This window comes from Heliangelus exortis, chromosome 3, assembly GCF_036169615.1.
Source record: "Heliangelus exortis chromosome 3, bHelExo1.hap1, whole genome shotgun sequence".
Lineage (NCBI taxonomy): Eukaryota > Metazoa > Chordata > Aves > Apodiformes > Trochilidae > Heliangelus > Heliangelus exortis.
Window position 1 is genome coordinate 5,767,221 of NC_092424.1, and position 17,116 is coordinate 5,784,336.

Below are 17,116 nucleotides of genomic sequence, written 5' to 3' on the forward strand. Positions count from 1 at the left end.
ATAATACAAATCAAGAAGTTTTCTTTACGCAGCAAAAACAGGAGACACCCCAATGAATGATTAAGATATTGTTATAAGAAATCCCAGGTCTATTTCTACCACAGTTAAGTGACTCCTTGATGCCTGCATACTCTATGTTACTTTCAGAGGTGAAGTGAAAGAGCAAATGGTGCTTGCACACTCTTAGGAGTTCTAATCCACAGTACTGGCAAACTGGAGCCAGTGGCACTGCACGGATACTGCCAGGGGTACCAGGCTGGATGCGTGGTGAGCAGAACCAAACCCCAAACTGAAATAACAATGGATATTGTGCATGTTCAGTTCATTGCACTGATAAAACTTTGCATTAGATTTACTTATTAATAAACAGTGGAGTTTCATAACGAAGACTATGGCTTATTTTATAGCACCTCAAAATATCCTCAGGAAATCTGACTTACCACAACTGGTAGCAGTAAGATAGTACAAGTAGAATTCTTAAAAATTCTGATGCCTAAGCTACTTCAAAACAATATGCCAAATGCAAGTTTCTGCATATTTGTTTTACCACTACCTAAAAATTCAAGAAATATAACTAATAGAAGTTATTCAATAAATCTAAAAGGAGTAAAAGGAATTCTTTTTGTTTCGTGTATTTTCACCCCATGTTTAATCTTTTCTATTCTTCAGCAGTTTCCTTGTACTAAATAACAAATCTTTACCTACCCTGAAGTAAGGGGAAGAAGAATGTGTTGTCTTTAATAACTTTAAATTTATTAAATATAAATATAAATTAAATATAAAAAAATAGCAAGACAAGTGAGAGATCAATAGAAACCAAGTATCATTATATCACATAACAGGAAAAAAAATCTTAACAAAAAATACAAAAACAAGCAAACAAAAAAAGCCAATAACAAAAACTCCTCAAAACCCACATAACATCTGCTGAAGCTACTTAATAAAGAGATCAATGGCTGCAAATAAGGTCAAGGTAAGATGTAACTATCACCAGCAAATAGATCTTTTTTTTGCTCTGTACTTCCCTTACCCATTAAATGCACTTGGAGGACACATCAGAGCCAACAAGCAAAAAGTGAAGAACCAGTATTCACAATATGCTGAAACACTTGTCATTTAGGTATAACTGGTAACAGAAAGGCTATTAAAATATTCCAGTTTTGGAAAAGCAGTACAAGAGGAAAGCCTGCAAGGGGCATGAAGTGATGAGCATCTATCTGATAGCCAGGATGCCAGCAGAGCTCAGAGCAGGTTGTGTCAATGAACAAGGAGGACAGGCTGGGTAGAGAACTGCAACCAGTTTACTAAAGATTTCCTCACAGGGTGGGGACACCATACATCAGGTACATGTAGCAGTCCTTCACTGATAGCTATGAAATGATGCTGATTATGTGCACATAACACAAACACCTGGTTACAAACAGTCACATTTCACAGGCAAAATTGGGAAAGGGAATACTGCAAGGTAAGCAAAGGATTCAGTCTGCAATCATCTAACTTGAATATGACCAGACAGAACAAGTTACTTTAGTGGAACTGATACACTTCTGGAGTTTGTTTTAGTTTCTTTCAATCTCCCATGAGAGGTGAGGAAGGGATTTTTAGCAGCATATACTGAATTGTGGCCAAGACAGCATGAGCACCTACTTGGGTTTCTCACATTCCTCACCACCAAGGGAACACTTGTCACTAGAAAATGGTCCCACAGATCATGGGGGGAGAGGAGTCCAAGAATTAATATCTCCCTAAGAAACCTTAAGTTCTACATCATGGAAAAAAAAACCCTCATTTGCCTTTCAGTACTGTAACAGCTTATGCAATGAAAAGGTCAGTCTAGATTTACACACAGTTGCAAGACAAAATTGCCCATGTTCTTAGAGAAAAAAGAACTTTGTTCTCCAGTTACCAAAATAATTTAAGCACCACATACCCTTTTTATCAGAAACAACCTAAATGTTTTTTTTAGCTACACAGTTATTCTCAGTCAGAAGTCAGACCTTTAACATCTAGCAGGTAAACTTCATTTAGAACACAACACACAAGTAAAGAGGATCTTTGTTCTTTTAGAAAACACAATATGCATGTGACAACAGACATGAGTATTTACCCTTCCTAATCCTAGTCAGTCCCTCTCAGGGTACTGCAACCCCTTCTGCCACTGCACTAAGATCAGCATGGGAAAGGTTCTGAACAGGATGTTCCTTTGAGTTTTAATTTGTACTTTTCATTAGTCCCTAATGACTCAGCCCTTTGACTACATTTTTTTGCTTAGTGACTCAAAAGGTATTTTCAAATTGGTATTTTCACACTCATTGATCTTTGTTGATTAAAGACCTTGAAAGCTGAGAGGCAATAATGCTGCTTATGTTAATAATGTTATGTGTGTTACCATGTTAAATGTTCCCAAATGTAGATCTATTTAAATATTACACTCTTGATACTATCTATGACCTTTACTAACTTCACTTGCCTCTTCCTCACTGCTGTTATCCTCCTTTTCTTTTTCATCCTCTTCCTCCTCTTCAGCTTCACTGCTGGAGCTGTCTTCTTTCAACTCTGTTTTCCAGTTGCTAGGAACAGTTCTGGTTTTACGGAATTCAAGGGCTTGGTCAAAAGCTGCAAAAGGACCAGGATTTGTTAGCAGTGCAGAAGTATCAGTTTGACCAAATATTTTAATTAAGAAAAAGTAGCCAGGGGTGGGAGGTAGGGAAAGACAGAGGGAGGAAAGGGAGAAAGGGAAGGAAAGGTGCTAATTAAGATTTTGACCCCCAAATTGAAAAAAAAAAAACAACTCAGCAATAATCCCAGGCTGTCCATCATTATTTGTCTTACCCACCCAGTGCTCTTCACAAATCAAATTATTCAGAGCTGTTATTAGGATTATTACCATGTTTCTGTCTAGAGACAGAAATCAAGATCCTCTGTATTAGGGTATATATGACAATTTAACTAAAAGAACCTCTACTCCTACAGTTTTAGACTGTGGTTTCTGTATATTAAACAGAGAGTAGAAGGAGGAACAAAAAAGCACAAGTTAATTCTAAGAGTTTGATCCCATAAACTTGACCTTTCCAATGAATCCACAATACCAGTTTCTTCAGAGTGCCTAAAGGCAACTTATATTTAGGGTTACCACAGTGACAATAACTCCATGAGAGTCTAATGCAAAAGGCCAAATATTAAGCAGCCTTTAAAGCCACTCTGTGCTGCATGATTATATCCTCTGTTTGGCATGTCTACATTTAAAACAAGTGCAGTAGAATGGAAGGTGTCTGTTAAGTCTTTCTTTTTTGGTTGGTTTTTTTATTTGCTTGGTTTTTTTAAAAAGTTCTAGATTTTCAGATGTGTTCTCCTTCCGTATGTTATGCTATTGGAAAAGATCCTATATTTGTACATGTATTTTTAAGACATGACCCAATCTAACAGAAATTTGGTCTAACTTACATAACAAAGTAAATACAGACGTGTGTTTTCTCACAGAAAACTGTTTTTACCTTGTTTTAACAAAGCATCAGGTTTTGGTGAAGTTTCACTGATCTCCCGAACATCTTTTCTTGGCACAGAAACACTAGAAAGTGTTAAAGAAAATAAATACTTCAGAGCTAAATTAACAGTATAACACAGAGCTCAGTCTATAACACACTTACTAAACGTACAGAAGTGTATGAAGTATCTATTGACAACTCCTTATTGTCAGCCTGGTATTAGTTAGTTAACAGATTAAACCCAAATTTGGTCAGACCACCCATATGCATTCACTGCATATTAAAGACAGTTCATCCACTAACAGGTAGTATCTGGAATCTCCCAAATATATTACTTAAGAAAACAAATTTCATGTTAATCTAGCAATTAAATACTCACCCACAAAAAAAAAGCCTAGCTTGTTTAAAGCATAAATGACTATTAGTATCAATTATCATTATAAAAATGAAAGGTTTCTAAATTGAAAGAAAAAAGCACTTTTCTATTTCTACTGTGGCTATATCCAAGGAAGCAAATTTGAACTGCAGCTTTGAAGGGTGAGGGGAATGTGCTTGTGTGTGCACATCTGCTGATGCCTCAGCTACTATCAAATAGTAAAGTGATAGCTTAGTCTTAGTAAGTAATTAAGCCACAGTGAAACTGCTAAATATTTCAGTGTCCTTTCGGAAAAAGCTATCTGTTAATTTGAGCCAACCACAACAAATACTTGCAAATTTTAAAATAAAAACTAAAACCTAGAAAAAAAGAGTTCTGTTGCCATCCATTAACTCCCTTTCCCTGACCAACATAACTTTAAGAACATGAGCTTCCTTATTCTGTTGCAAACAACATGCAGTCTGGTTTTCTAGGTTTTCGTTTTCATTTCTACTTTGATTATTATTACAGGTCTTCTCAAAGAATGTGGCAATAAGCAGTTGTAGCCTAGACTGAGATAAATATATGACATAATACCTAAAAAAAGGTCATTTCTGTGTGTGCACACCCCCCACACACATACTCCTTTCTGTAGCTGGGTCACAGCTACAGACTTAAGGTCAACACCACTGTAAAGCAGTGCCCTAGGCCAACCAGAGCAGGAAGAGCCTCAGACCATTCTTAAAGTTGTGAACACTTTTTTTTTTTGTGCTTTTTTTGCCCACCATCATAACAATGGAATTGAAACTCAGCCAAACAGATTTATGCATCTCATTATTAATAATGACAAAGTTCAAGACTAATTTCACCACCATGTAGGCTGTTAACAGGTTTTTAATCTCAAGAAAAATCTTGGCAGAAACTTCCTTAGCTTACTGATAACATTAATACTGCACCCAACACATCTCATACTACAATTCAGTTGACTGGTATGGATTTTATTCAGTTATAAACCTCTGCATTCCTACTCACAATTTGCCATCCTTGAAGGAACGAACAAGAATATTGTCTTTTTTCACTGCAATATCATCACTACAATCTGGACAAACCACCTGCAAAGATATTACAAATACAAAGTTTAAGGAGAAAAAAGGAAAAACAAGAGAGTAATAGTAACAAGACAAGAGAGTAAGTTTATACCCATGCCTCTCAAAGAACCTTATTTCTCTTTAACACCACTGAGATGAGAGCAACTGAGATCCCCCAAAATCACTGGAGTGATGACCTCCTGAAATGACTGAATTCATGAGTTCATGCTCACTTCCTAGAGGGAATTCATGGCTGCTGCCACAAACATAAGGAAGAAGCATTCTGACAAAAGTTAAGTATCTGTCATGCCACTACAGCTTATTCTACTCTTCACCCCTGAAAGGACAGAACTTCCACCAAGTGCTGCTACCTGAGTTAGAGACCTCTTCTGAAAAATTTCCAGAAATTGCAAGGATGCAATCAGAGTTCCAAAACCAAAGGCATACAGGAATTATGAAATGCAATTTTATAATGAAGGATTCATAAGTTACCTACCTAGAAGAGTGCCTCAAGTACAGGTATTATGACAGGTTCCTTAATTTAAGTAGACTAATCAAGTCTAGCAGATAACCTTAATTATTTGTTGCAATTTTAAAAGCTATTTAAGTTTGTTAAACCAGTATATAAGTTGCTAATTAAAAAGCTTCAGGAATTTAATTAAAAAAAAAATAAATATTGAATTTCCAGAGTTACAGAACAGAAAGCAAACCTCTCCACCACTCACCTCTCTCTATCAAAACTTTTATAGTTCTCTGAAAGTTAAGAAAATTCTGTCTGCCTGTGAAAACCCAAGGAGCAACAAATGACTACAGCCCAAATTTAGTCCTAGTAAGTATCTCTAGTCTCTTACACCAACTGCTTTCAGTCCTATTTCTTCAGCCAAAACAAATACTCTACATAACAAAAGGTTTTTTTCCTCCTTAGGTCACCAGATGTTTAACATTTCAGAAGGTAAGGTAAAAAGCTCCTGATCTGGAAATAGTTGGGTATCACAGAGCAGACTAAATAGGATTTAAGGAAAACAAAACTTAGATAGCCTCAGTCTCCAAATTCAATATGTTCTACAGTCTTCAAAGAAATTACCTCAAAAACTACAGCTTACTAACTGAAATACAGCTTGAGATATAGTTTGCAATAGTGTTTTAACATCAACATAAAAGGAAGTGATTATTATTCCCTATTGGGAACCTAAGTGCAATCTCCTATCTCTCTTAAGAAGGAGAAAAGCCCTTCTAGCTTTAGCTATTGGTTTTCTAGGAGCATAAAGATCTTAGTAGTAAGAAACACATTCAGAGGTTGGGAAACAGCTTACCACAACCTCACCTAGTGCCTTCATGCCAAGCAACATTACCTCAATTTTGCCTGAATCAAGTTTTCTCAATTGCCATGCAAAACAAGCTCCACTGGAGTCACAGGAGGATGAGAGAGATGATCCTATGTAAACTCAATTTTCTGAAAATGCTGAAAGCAGATTTCCTCACTGCACCTTCCAAAAGCCTTTAAGTACACAGTAAAACTAAGCAATGCTATAAGGCTTACTGAATCACACTTTGACATAAGGAGGAACTGCCAGGCCTTTTTACAATTAATTAGCAATTGCTCTCAACTCATCTACCACCACCACAAAAAACAAAACAAAGCTAACAAGTGAACAAAAAAACCCCCACAAATACCTAAAAAACCCCAACCCCGTGTATGTAGGATTAGAAACAATGCTGTCAATCACTGAGTCCTCAGAATAATTTTTAGACCTCATCAGTTTTACATTTATAAGTGGCAGGCTATCTGGTTATAGGACTAATATCCAAAGTAACCAGTTTCCACTACTAATCTTAACTGTTTTTGCTGTAAGAGTTTAGACTAATCTCTGAACTTCTTTTTACATAATAAACCTGTACAATGTCTTCTGTGCTTACACAAGAAGCATATTTGTACACAACATGATTAATAACAAAGCACTTCTGTGATACTTATTTCTTCAGCATATTAAATCCACATTTTCATTTTTATCATTCCCAGTCACAATTAGCATACTATAAAGCAAAATTTATTGTAATAAGCTAAATTTTTTTTTTTTATATGGTAGACATAACCTGTTTATAAGGTAAAAAATGGAGAGGGGTAACTACAGGGAAGAGGACTTAAAAACCCAAACAAAACAACAAAACAAAAAACCCTTAAAACCTATTTGGGGCATAAACCTGTTGGATGGCACAACCTTTCACATTAAACACAACACTATGTTTATTTGCAGAGCTATAAACCTGATTACTAAAATAACAGTTAATCTAGGATGAGATATTTCAGAGTTAATGAGCTCCACCCTCAAACTTTATCCTTCTCCTGCTTCTCATGCATTGCAAGAAGCTTTCCATGAGGAATGAGCTACTCCAGTCTGCAAATGAAACCAGTTAATCTTTAAGGTCTGACCCACAACTACCCTGAGCAGCACCACCCTTAGTCCCATGCAAGCCCAATCCCTACCAGAGGGGCTGCCATGGAAACTGTTCCCTGTCACATGCATGACTAGAAGGGCTATAACTCAACCCTGCAACATAAAACAGCTCAGGCCAGCCCAATTCACTGCTTCTCAGAGTGCAACTGTGAGGCAGACAACATGGAATCAATCTTGATGAAGGTTTTCACTAAAGAAACACATTGGCTTGCTTGTCTGTTACAGCAAACCTCTCTTGAAGCTGTGTGTCACTAACATGGTATCTCCTTGCTTTATTTTCTGCCCTTTCCTTTGTTGTAAAAAAGACTCCTATGATTCATTCTCTCCCAAAAACCTTTCCAAAAGAAGTGTCACTGGAAAGCATCTGAAATGTGTTGCAAGACAGGAGGTGACAACTGGGAAGTTGCAACTGAAGCTGCCCACGCGAGGAAGAGTTAAACACTACTATATGGCATCCTTTCAAAAGCAGAGCAAAAGCCTTCCTGGAATCAAGTAAACATTTTAAGCTGTCACTGTCAGGGAGAAATGATTCAAATATTTACAGTTATTATCCAAGTTAAAACTTGGTAAAAGAAGGTACCACATATGAGACTACGTTAATTCCCAAACATATCAGTGATCTATAGGCTATCCTTAGATTAAGTGATATTTTATTGGAAGTTTACTTTAACAACAACAACAAAAATAAAACAAAAAAAGTGGTTTTAAACCAGAATAAAGGAAGATAAAAAATATTCGTACTAGAAGATTACAGTGTTACAGGAAATTGGTAATTCACTACTACCTACCATAGCAACAAAGAAAAAACATTTGCTTGATGATCAAAAGTGTTTATATTGAACCTAGAAAAGTAATACCTATGTCATCACTATTTTCTTCTTAGATAAAAGTTCAGAAAAACAACCTGCAGCAGCCTAGGAAAAAAGCCCTGAAATTTTAGTCCAATAATACTAAAAAAAAACAGTTGAGCTGTAATTAAGTCATCAAGCTCTGGCTGTTTGGTAAAATTAAAGCTATATTAGCAATCAACTTTTATAATCAAACATATTTACATATATAATGCTTTCTTTGACTATTATGATACAGTCCAATTTGAAGAAACATATTAAGTTTAAAAAAAAATATAGATTAATCCATCAAAAATGAAAAAGCTCACCTTTCTTTGGTGCCTAGATAATTAATGAAACTTAACATTAAAATAAAAATGAATCTCTTACCAAAGCTGGAAACCATAAAGCTTTCTTCTTATCCACACTGAAGCAGTCCACACACACAACTTTTCCCAGTAACTCATCACTTTGTTTCCTATCATCTTCATCTTCATCGCTGGAAGAGGATGAAGATTCTTCTTCAGGACTAAACAACAGAAAAAGACTTAAAACTCAACTATTCAACACTTGCCTGTTATAAATCCAGGAGACCTAAACCTCAGTGTCAAGAGGCATAAATAATAGTGATCTGAATTTCCTGTTAAGCTGTTTTAGGATAAAAATTAACAGAAATATTTACGAGGGTATTATAATAACAACAAACATTACAAACTCCAAGTGGTTATTTACATGTAACACATGTAAAAAAAACCACACAAAAAAGCCACCCTGCATCCACCTGGAGGAACAGAAATGGACTGTCAGGACCATTTGAAATGAGAATCCTGCCCTAATGAAGCATGGTTCAAAAATGCTGTTGCATTTGAACCAACATGAAGCTAAACTGTTTCAGTTTTCCTCTTAATCTCTCTTTTACCTTAACAGCCATGGAGAATAAAAAGGTTTTTTGAGAGAGGAAAAATCTCTGAAGAAGAAACATCAGCTATGAAGATGAATAGCAAAGTCAAAAAGAAGCCTACTTAGCCTGAAACAGTTCTTTACAGATGTGCAGTGGAGCAATTCAATTTCACATTGAATGAAGTCTTGGAATTGAAGCAGATGGGCAAAGGTGCAAATATATTTTGATTAAAAAAGGTTTTGGCTCATTGTTTTGACTGTTTCAGTACAGAATTGCACCTTGTTCTAACCGTCTGGAGAGCCTAAATGTACAAAACTACTCCAACTAAGACTACCTGCAAGTGATTGAAATAAAACAAAAATCAGCACACCTGGCTCTCTCTAGTTTGTTTTTTTTTACTAGTCACTGTGAGGGTTAATTCTTAGAAAATACACAGTGTGGTCAATGAGCACAACAGTTACCTTTGATTTTTCACATAACTACTTTTGAGTACTAGGCTCAGCATTATCAGAAGATTCACAGCTGTGTGTAACAGAAGACACCTGAATTTACAGCCTAAGGTGAATTATTGTTCATTTTCCCCAGACTCATTTTAGGTCACCATTTGCAGTTCTGACAAACCTGGGTATTTTTCCCCCAGTATCCTCTTTTAAGGTAGTGATTTCTTCTAAAATACAGTATGAAAGCATTTCAGGCTGCTGTCTGGGGTCTGAGAATCTCTTGTGAGAAGAAGTCAAGGACTAGAGAGAAAGCCAGGATTATTTAAGGACTATAACCTAGCTCAGTTATACCAGAATGCTTGCAATGTGTCTTCTTACTTATTTGACTCAGTATTAATCACAAAATAAAGAGAAGTGTGGTTTTTTCTGCCTAATCATGTCCTGTACAGATATGGAAACAGAAGACAACAACCCAGGCACAGCCACCAATGAAATTACTATCACATTCTCTGTGGTACATGCCAGCTTTTTCCTTCAATACATCATGAATTAGTAAATCAATGATTGACTAAATTTATAGTGTGTCTATATATACATGGCATATTTGCTTCAAGCTACCAAAAAGAACATGAAAGGGTAATCCAAGCATGAAAATTCCCTTCCCATCCCAGACACCACCATCTCAAAACATTAAGAACAAAACCAAACAAATAAGCAAAACAAAACAAACAAAAATCAACTCTAAATGAACAATCAAGAAACCTCACCCACAGACATCAAAAAAGAACAGTCACTGGAGTATTTAACACTGTTTTTTCAAGATCACAAATACCAAGAATTCTGGCACCTAGGAAACCAAGTCACTACTCTTAAACTTTCTTTTTCTAGCAACAAGCTTTGCTGCAAACCATAATACTGTTCACCAATTTCTAAAAGCCCTTCAGAGACCTTGTAAAAAAAAACTTCTACAAAAACTTACTATCAGATGGACAGACTTCATTGTAATGATTTCAGTTTGAGTCAAACACATTTATAATGCCAGCAATCCAGAGAAGCATCTGAATGTGACTTAAGAACACATTTCCACTAATAAAGCCAAGAAAAACTCTTGCCTATTCCCAGTATTTTATTTAATATCAATTACATGAAGACTTGTAATTCTTGCATCCAGCAATACTGTAAAACTGACTTTCAGTCTGAGTGCTAAACAAGACTTTTCATGTAGCTTTCTGGTTTTTTGAGTAAAAGAGGCTTGAACATGAACTAATAAAATTCCACACACACTGAAAGCTTCCAAATTAAATAAAGACAGCATGGATATAAAGATGCTTAACTTACATATGATTTGATCTCCTTCCTCTGTTTGTTTTCTTTCCTATAACAGGAGTCCCAAAATGTTCAGGATTTGTGAGTGGAAGCTGATCTAATGTCTGTTGAAATGAAAAAAAAACCAAAACCATACACATATAAATATAAAAAAAAATGACACAAGTTATCCAGCAAACTGGATGTTTGTATAATGTGGTTAAAGTAATTTTTGTCAATAGAGAGCTGTCCCTGGCTTTAATTTAAAAAGTAATGTGCTTTGTTTTGGGACTTTTTTCAACACTTCCTCCCCACTTCCAAATAATTAAGTTTGTCCAACAAACACAGACAATTCTTCCCAGAAGTTCTGCTTTTGGACCATTCAAACACAGATAATTAAGCACCAGGTATTCTGTTGGCCTGGAATTAAATCTCTCAGAATGAATTTTCTGCCTGTCTTGTCAGACTGAACACCCAATCATTTACTTATAAATGAACAAAGGTGTTCCATGAAGTTAAACTTCAAGATAACAGAAGAAGCAAACATGATGAGTTACCTGGATATTTGTAATTCATAATTTGTTATGTTTGATACAGAAAAGGTTCTAAGACAACTTAAAAGAGGTTGCTATATTGATAACCAAGAGGGTGTGAGCTGAAGCTTTATTAGCATCATAACAAGAGATGGAGAGAAACAGTGAGCTTTCTCCACTAAAGGAAAATGCTTCAGCATCAACAGAAGGACTTTATGGACATTTAGTATCTTCTTTCCCTATGGCTGCTCTAATCTTTTCAACAATTACTGCTCCAGATTTGAAGGCACTGGGTACACAGAGAGGTTTCTGTATAGTTCTTTGACAGAAAGTTGCCTGAGTCACTGCCCCAGGAGGAATTTAAAAGCCATGCAGACATGGTCCTTAGGGACACAGTTTGGTGCTGGACTTGGCAGTGCTGGGTTAATGTTTGGATCTGATTATTTCAGAGGCCTCTTCCAACCGAAACAACTCCATGATTCTCAAGCATAAAGCCTCCTGAAGTAAACATGTTCCTCCAAAGTATAGCACTGAGATGTGTATGAATTTTTAAATGTGAAACACCAACAAAAACTCTCAAAAGTACTCTGTGTCAGACAGAACTTGGCATAGAGACAATAGAACTGGCTTTTTGTCAACAGTAAATGCATGATTACTTCTGAGTGTGGTGGATGCAATATGTGTTTCACAGAGGGTAGTGAAGTGACCAGTGGATTGCTTCTCCTTGACTTTTGGCAAGACATCAAAAGCTGAGATGGTAAAAATGATGATAAAATATGAAGGAGAAGTCACCAAAATGTAAGGTTTCTTTCATTATTCCTTTGTTGTTTTTTTTTTCATTTATATCTGAATCCAGATTTAGGCACCTAATTAGGCCCCTCTCCTTCACATGTGTTTAACCCTGATTTAGGATTCTTAGAAGATATCTGAAGGCATCTGAACTTTCACAAGAGTGCAGTAAGCAGGAAACAAGTTCAGCTGACTATATAATAAAGTGCATTTATTTAGAGAAAAAAAAGCCCTTTATTCAGTAGCTTTCCAATAAGCTAACATGTTTACAGAAATCTGACCACCAGATCAGATTATCTTAGATAATAACAAGGCATAACTCACACTGAAAGTTCAACTATTTGAAATCTGCAACAAATGTTTGCATACTTTAATATGCAAGTCACCTGTCAGACATGGCCCAGCTTCAAAATACTGGCAATTATCTTCAAATTAACAGATAACAGCAACTTACAGTGTGCTTTTTAAAAGAAAAGTGATCTTTCAAGTTTACCAGTTCTTACAAATTAGACTTGATCATCTACTAAAATCCAGTGGAACTGACTTATGTCTAAAGATGTACACTCATTTTTTCGTGTACCATATTTTGACACTTGTCCAACCAATACTTACCAATTTTTTTATATAAAGCAAGGAAGTTGTGTGATCACATTTTTTTGTGTGATCTACAATCTATTAACCATTAATAACAAAAAAGGAAAAAATACGAAATGCTTATTCTGTTCAACTTACATAACTTGGTAAAATTTAATTGCATTTCTTGTTTAAAAAAAGAAAAGCAGCAGCAGACCCTCTAGACTGCATTTTACATAACCCCAGTTTTTAGAAGCATGGATATACATAACATACTGAAGACTGAAGCACTAAAAATACCACGTTCAAATTTTTCAAAATAAAAAGTGGTCAAATAAAAATTCTTTAATTACCTCACTTTCAGCAAAGTGTCTTTCTCCTTTTAAGCACAGGGAAGAACGTCTCAGAGTCTTCTCATCACCATCATCAAATACTGTCAACCAGGAAAAGAACAAAAAACATTTTATGTTAAAAATCAGGCTATCAGTAAGTCACTGATTTATGTAACAGAAAGAATGAGATATATATTCCAGTAGCCAGTCCCTGAAAAAAAACCTGTACCTGGATACTGCTGCATAAATATTTGCACAGATCAAGCAAATACCTAAGCTACTGTCTCACCACAGCTACCCCATGCTTGCATAAGTTAAATAGAATCTTAACTAATGAGAAGTTGAGCAGAAAATTCATGGCATGATCAGGACACAAAAATAAAAATCAACACATGCTAAAATTGAAAAACTGTTCTTTAAGCATATTCATTTTATTTACAGAACTTTATTATATAACCAGAACTCCTACAACATTCAGATGGAAGCTATGCTTACTATAGAGAAAGGTAAATGGGTATTTTTAGGAAATAGTCATAGTTTAATGTTACATGTAAGTTCAACAGCTTCCTCTGCTGACTTCAGCCTAAGGAAGATGACTGTCAAAGTGCAGTCAATCACAAAATCCAGCAGTAGTGACACAGCTCCTGTTTCACAGACTTTCTACTACTTGTGCTATCAGTAGGTCAGCTGGAGGGAAATTCATAATAGAGTTAAAGCATTAGCTGCATACTTTATCCTTTTGAATCCTGAAATCCACTACACACGCTCCAGCTGAGCTCTTCAGAGGCAGATAAATGGTCATATAAAAGCTTTTGCCAAGCTTTGTACAGGTAATTAACAGATGAAAACTTGCACCCAAGAACTGACTTCCTCTGCCCTCCCCACCACAGATAACAATTCTGTTCTTGTCCCAACACTGTAGTCAACTTTAAGACTCTTGTGGGCACAGACTCATGCCTAAGATTAGATTAAGATACTACATTAGAAGTTCAAAGTTTCAACAATTTCTTCACATGTTTCTTTCACCCTCATTCAAATCTTCTCTTCTGTCCATCAGCAGTCCTACCAAGCTTGATTCCATTCAATCTCATCATAATTGTATGGTAGAAAACTAAAAATATGTAAAAACCATCACAAACAAGTGTCAAAATAACAGTGCTAGAAGAATGGCTATCAACCTGGCAAGATTAGAGATCAATTTTCAGCCACATCTGGTTTTTTCAGATAATAGGTGCTATAATCTGTATTCAACATTTACTAGTTTAAATTAAAATAATACAAGAAGCAACAAGGTGTTAGTCAGGAGTTGTGATGTTATTTATTTCATGTGAAAGTAACTTTCACCTAGTTCTGAGAACTTTTCATCCCTATATAAAATTCAGTACTGTTGAGGAACAAAGGTCCCCTTGAGACCACCATTCCCCAGTCTGTGTTTTATACTACAATAATTGCTGAGTACTGTCTAATGATAAAATATCAGCTATAGATGCATTCTGTCAATTCAAAAATTTGTTGAAAAGTATCAACAGCAAGAACTGCACAAGGAAACAGGGGTTTGATGCTGCCATTTCAAAAGTCAACAAATAAAGATAATTAAGGACACACAACCACACTCTTGATTAAGTGAAGAAGGAGCAGGTTCTTAGTTCAGTGTGAGTTAATTAACATAGCAGTCTCCTTACATAATGAAAGATTAAAAAATCACTTCAGGGGCTAAGCTGACTACAAGAGAGATAAACCTATTCTGAGCTAGGCAGGTAGCCACGTTAGCCACATTATCTGTCCTGTGGGGTAATCTGCTTGTGGCCTCTTCACTTCCCTGAGTGCCCAGCACAGCACATGCAGCTGCAGTGTGACATTCTGTGTGACATTCTGTGCTGATGGAACAGCCTCAAAACAATCTACTGAGCAGACACACTGCAGTGTGATGCATCTAAAAACACATGTTCTGAAACTGCAAGGAAAAGGGAAAAATAGAGGCAACTTAACCATAAAAACACCACCTGGAATTCTGAGAAAAAGCAATAAAGTGCTCAAGTAGGATAAGACTAATTATGCAAGATTCTGCATTTTTAGTAAAGCAACCAATCCTATGATTTTTTTCCCCTGATAGCAAACACAAAGTTAAAAGTTAAGAGTACTACTTAAACTTTTTAAAGACACATTTATATGAATGACAAAGCAGTATCATTAACAGGACTGGAATACTTTGAGATTTTTGAGGAATTTTTATAGCACAGGCAAATAAACTAAGGACACTTCATGTATTTATATAACTGTGTGACACTCATTTTAAAAGACTATACCCATTGAAGTTTTTTAAATTTAATTTAGTTCCTATCTTCCTTTGGTGGGAAAGCAGCAGCACCAAAAGGACATAAATGGACTGATGTACATTTTCTATTCAGACATTAAAACAGATAGGGATGGTCTTAAAGCAATCTTGTGTGTTAAAAAGAGTTCTGAAGTGTCCCCAAAACAGCCCTCTAATTTCTCTAAATTCCTCTAAATTCTACACACTACAGCTGCAGTGAGTCTGAAGTAACAACTTCAGGAAAGGTACTGCTTCAGATCTATGACTCTTCACAAAGTTTTTGACCAAATCATGGTAATTTAATTTACAAAATCATTAAGAATGCAAATGATTAGATACTTCTCAAGAAGTGCCAGGACAACATTCAGTAACTCTACTGGTTAAGACATCTGCTAATTCTGAAATGTGCATTTGAATGGGAACTATCCCTGGAACTGGGACTTTCACTCAGATCTGCAAAATCATCACTGTCTGTAAAGATAATTTCAAGTCTCATTCCACTCACCCTCCTGACAAAATTTATTCTGATCACCCAGTGATGGAGTCACTGTCTCTCAAAGCACATCACACAGCCAGCAGCTGTGCTACTCTGACTGATCCTGCAAGGTCAACATGTTTTTGTCTACTTTGAACTAAAAAAACATCGTTTTCTCTCAGTTCTTACATCTCCTCTTACTTTTTAAGTGCAGGTTTTTGACAGACATCTACTCTGATTTACAGAATGCAGTTCCATGACACCTCCCTTCAAAATTTGATTTGCATGGACTCCTCTCTTATTCCTCTTGCTGAGCTGCTGATCTTATGCTTTCTCAGCAGCATATGCACAGACATACAACATAGTTCTATGTAGACACCAGCCATACCATTTTGTTCTTAAAAGCTCACATATCTGATCTACTTCTATATTAATTAGCAAAACACTCTCAATAATGTTAATTCTTATCTTTATACCTCGTGTTTCACCTCAGTCTAACCTGGTCTCTCCTTAACTCACACATTCTGTTTCAACAACAAAACAGAGATGTTTTCTGCACCACTTACCTGGAAGGTCTTATCTAACCTTGCAGCTCTGTTTCTTTCTAAAAGAACTATAAGTAGGTAAATTTTGTCTTTCCCTAGCTGTTCAGCATCACTTCAGTAATAACAACCCTTAATATCCCAAGCAACTAAATCTTGCTAAGGTTCTTTCACCTTTTCATGTCCCAGTTGTCTGCCAAGAAAAGGCATATATAGTTTCTCAAGAAACAATACATTTCCTGTGGTACCTTTTAAGACTACCACGACACAGATGGAATAAATGGTATCATTCTACAGTTGATCAGTTTTCCAAGACAGTCTGATCTACTGCTACCCAGCATAAATGAGGATAGTCATGTATACAAGGCCTTTAAAAAAAATACTCAAAGAAAAAAAATATAAAAGCTTCATTAGCTTCTCTGCATGTAGATATAGAACCTTAAGTCACATCAGAAAACATAGAAAACAAGCTAGAAAAGACATAAAAAAAAAAAAAAAAAAGCTGTTTTTATTGCAACTGTTATCAGGGCTAAGTCTGAGAGTAGAGAAAAATAAGTATTGCAACTTTTGTTTCAAAAAGAGTTTTCTAAGGAAGCATGAGAGCTTTGCTTCAGAATATTTAACAATTGTATATCAAATAGCTAAGAAGCAGTTACCATTTACAAAGCAATTCACTAGGCCTTTATTTGAGGTCCCAATTT

The 17,116-nt window shown here is 35.9% G+C and overlaps 1 protein-coding gene across 9 annotated transcripts in view; it reads right to left on the reverse strand.

Annotated features, from left to right (window-relative positions):
• The window catches only part of ARID4B (AT-rich interaction domain 4B), an 85,280-nt gene that overhangs the window by 32,954 nt on the left and 35,210 nt on the right, over positions 1–17,116 (reverse strand). For 8 of the 9 annotated variants that reach the window (XM_071739012.1, XM_071739008.1, XM_071739005.1 and 5 more), the window contains exons 6-11: positions 13,106–13,185; positions 10,891–10,982; positions 8,602–8,740; positions 4,873–4,952; positions 3,495–3,568; positions 2,471–2,616 (exon numbers count right to left, since the gene is read on the reverse strand). In XM_071739012.1, the coding sequence (XP_071595113.1) occupies positions 2,471–2,616; positions 3,495–3,568; positions 4,873–4,952; positions 8,602–8,740; positions 10,891–10,982; positions 13,106–13,185 (611 nt within the window). The remainder of the gene's footprint in view (positions 1–2,470; positions 2,617–3,494; positions 3,569–4,872; positions 4,953–8,601; positions 8,741–10,890; positions 10,983–13,105; positions 13,186–17,116) is intronic. The other variant, XM_071739009.1, reaches the window with a different exon arrangement.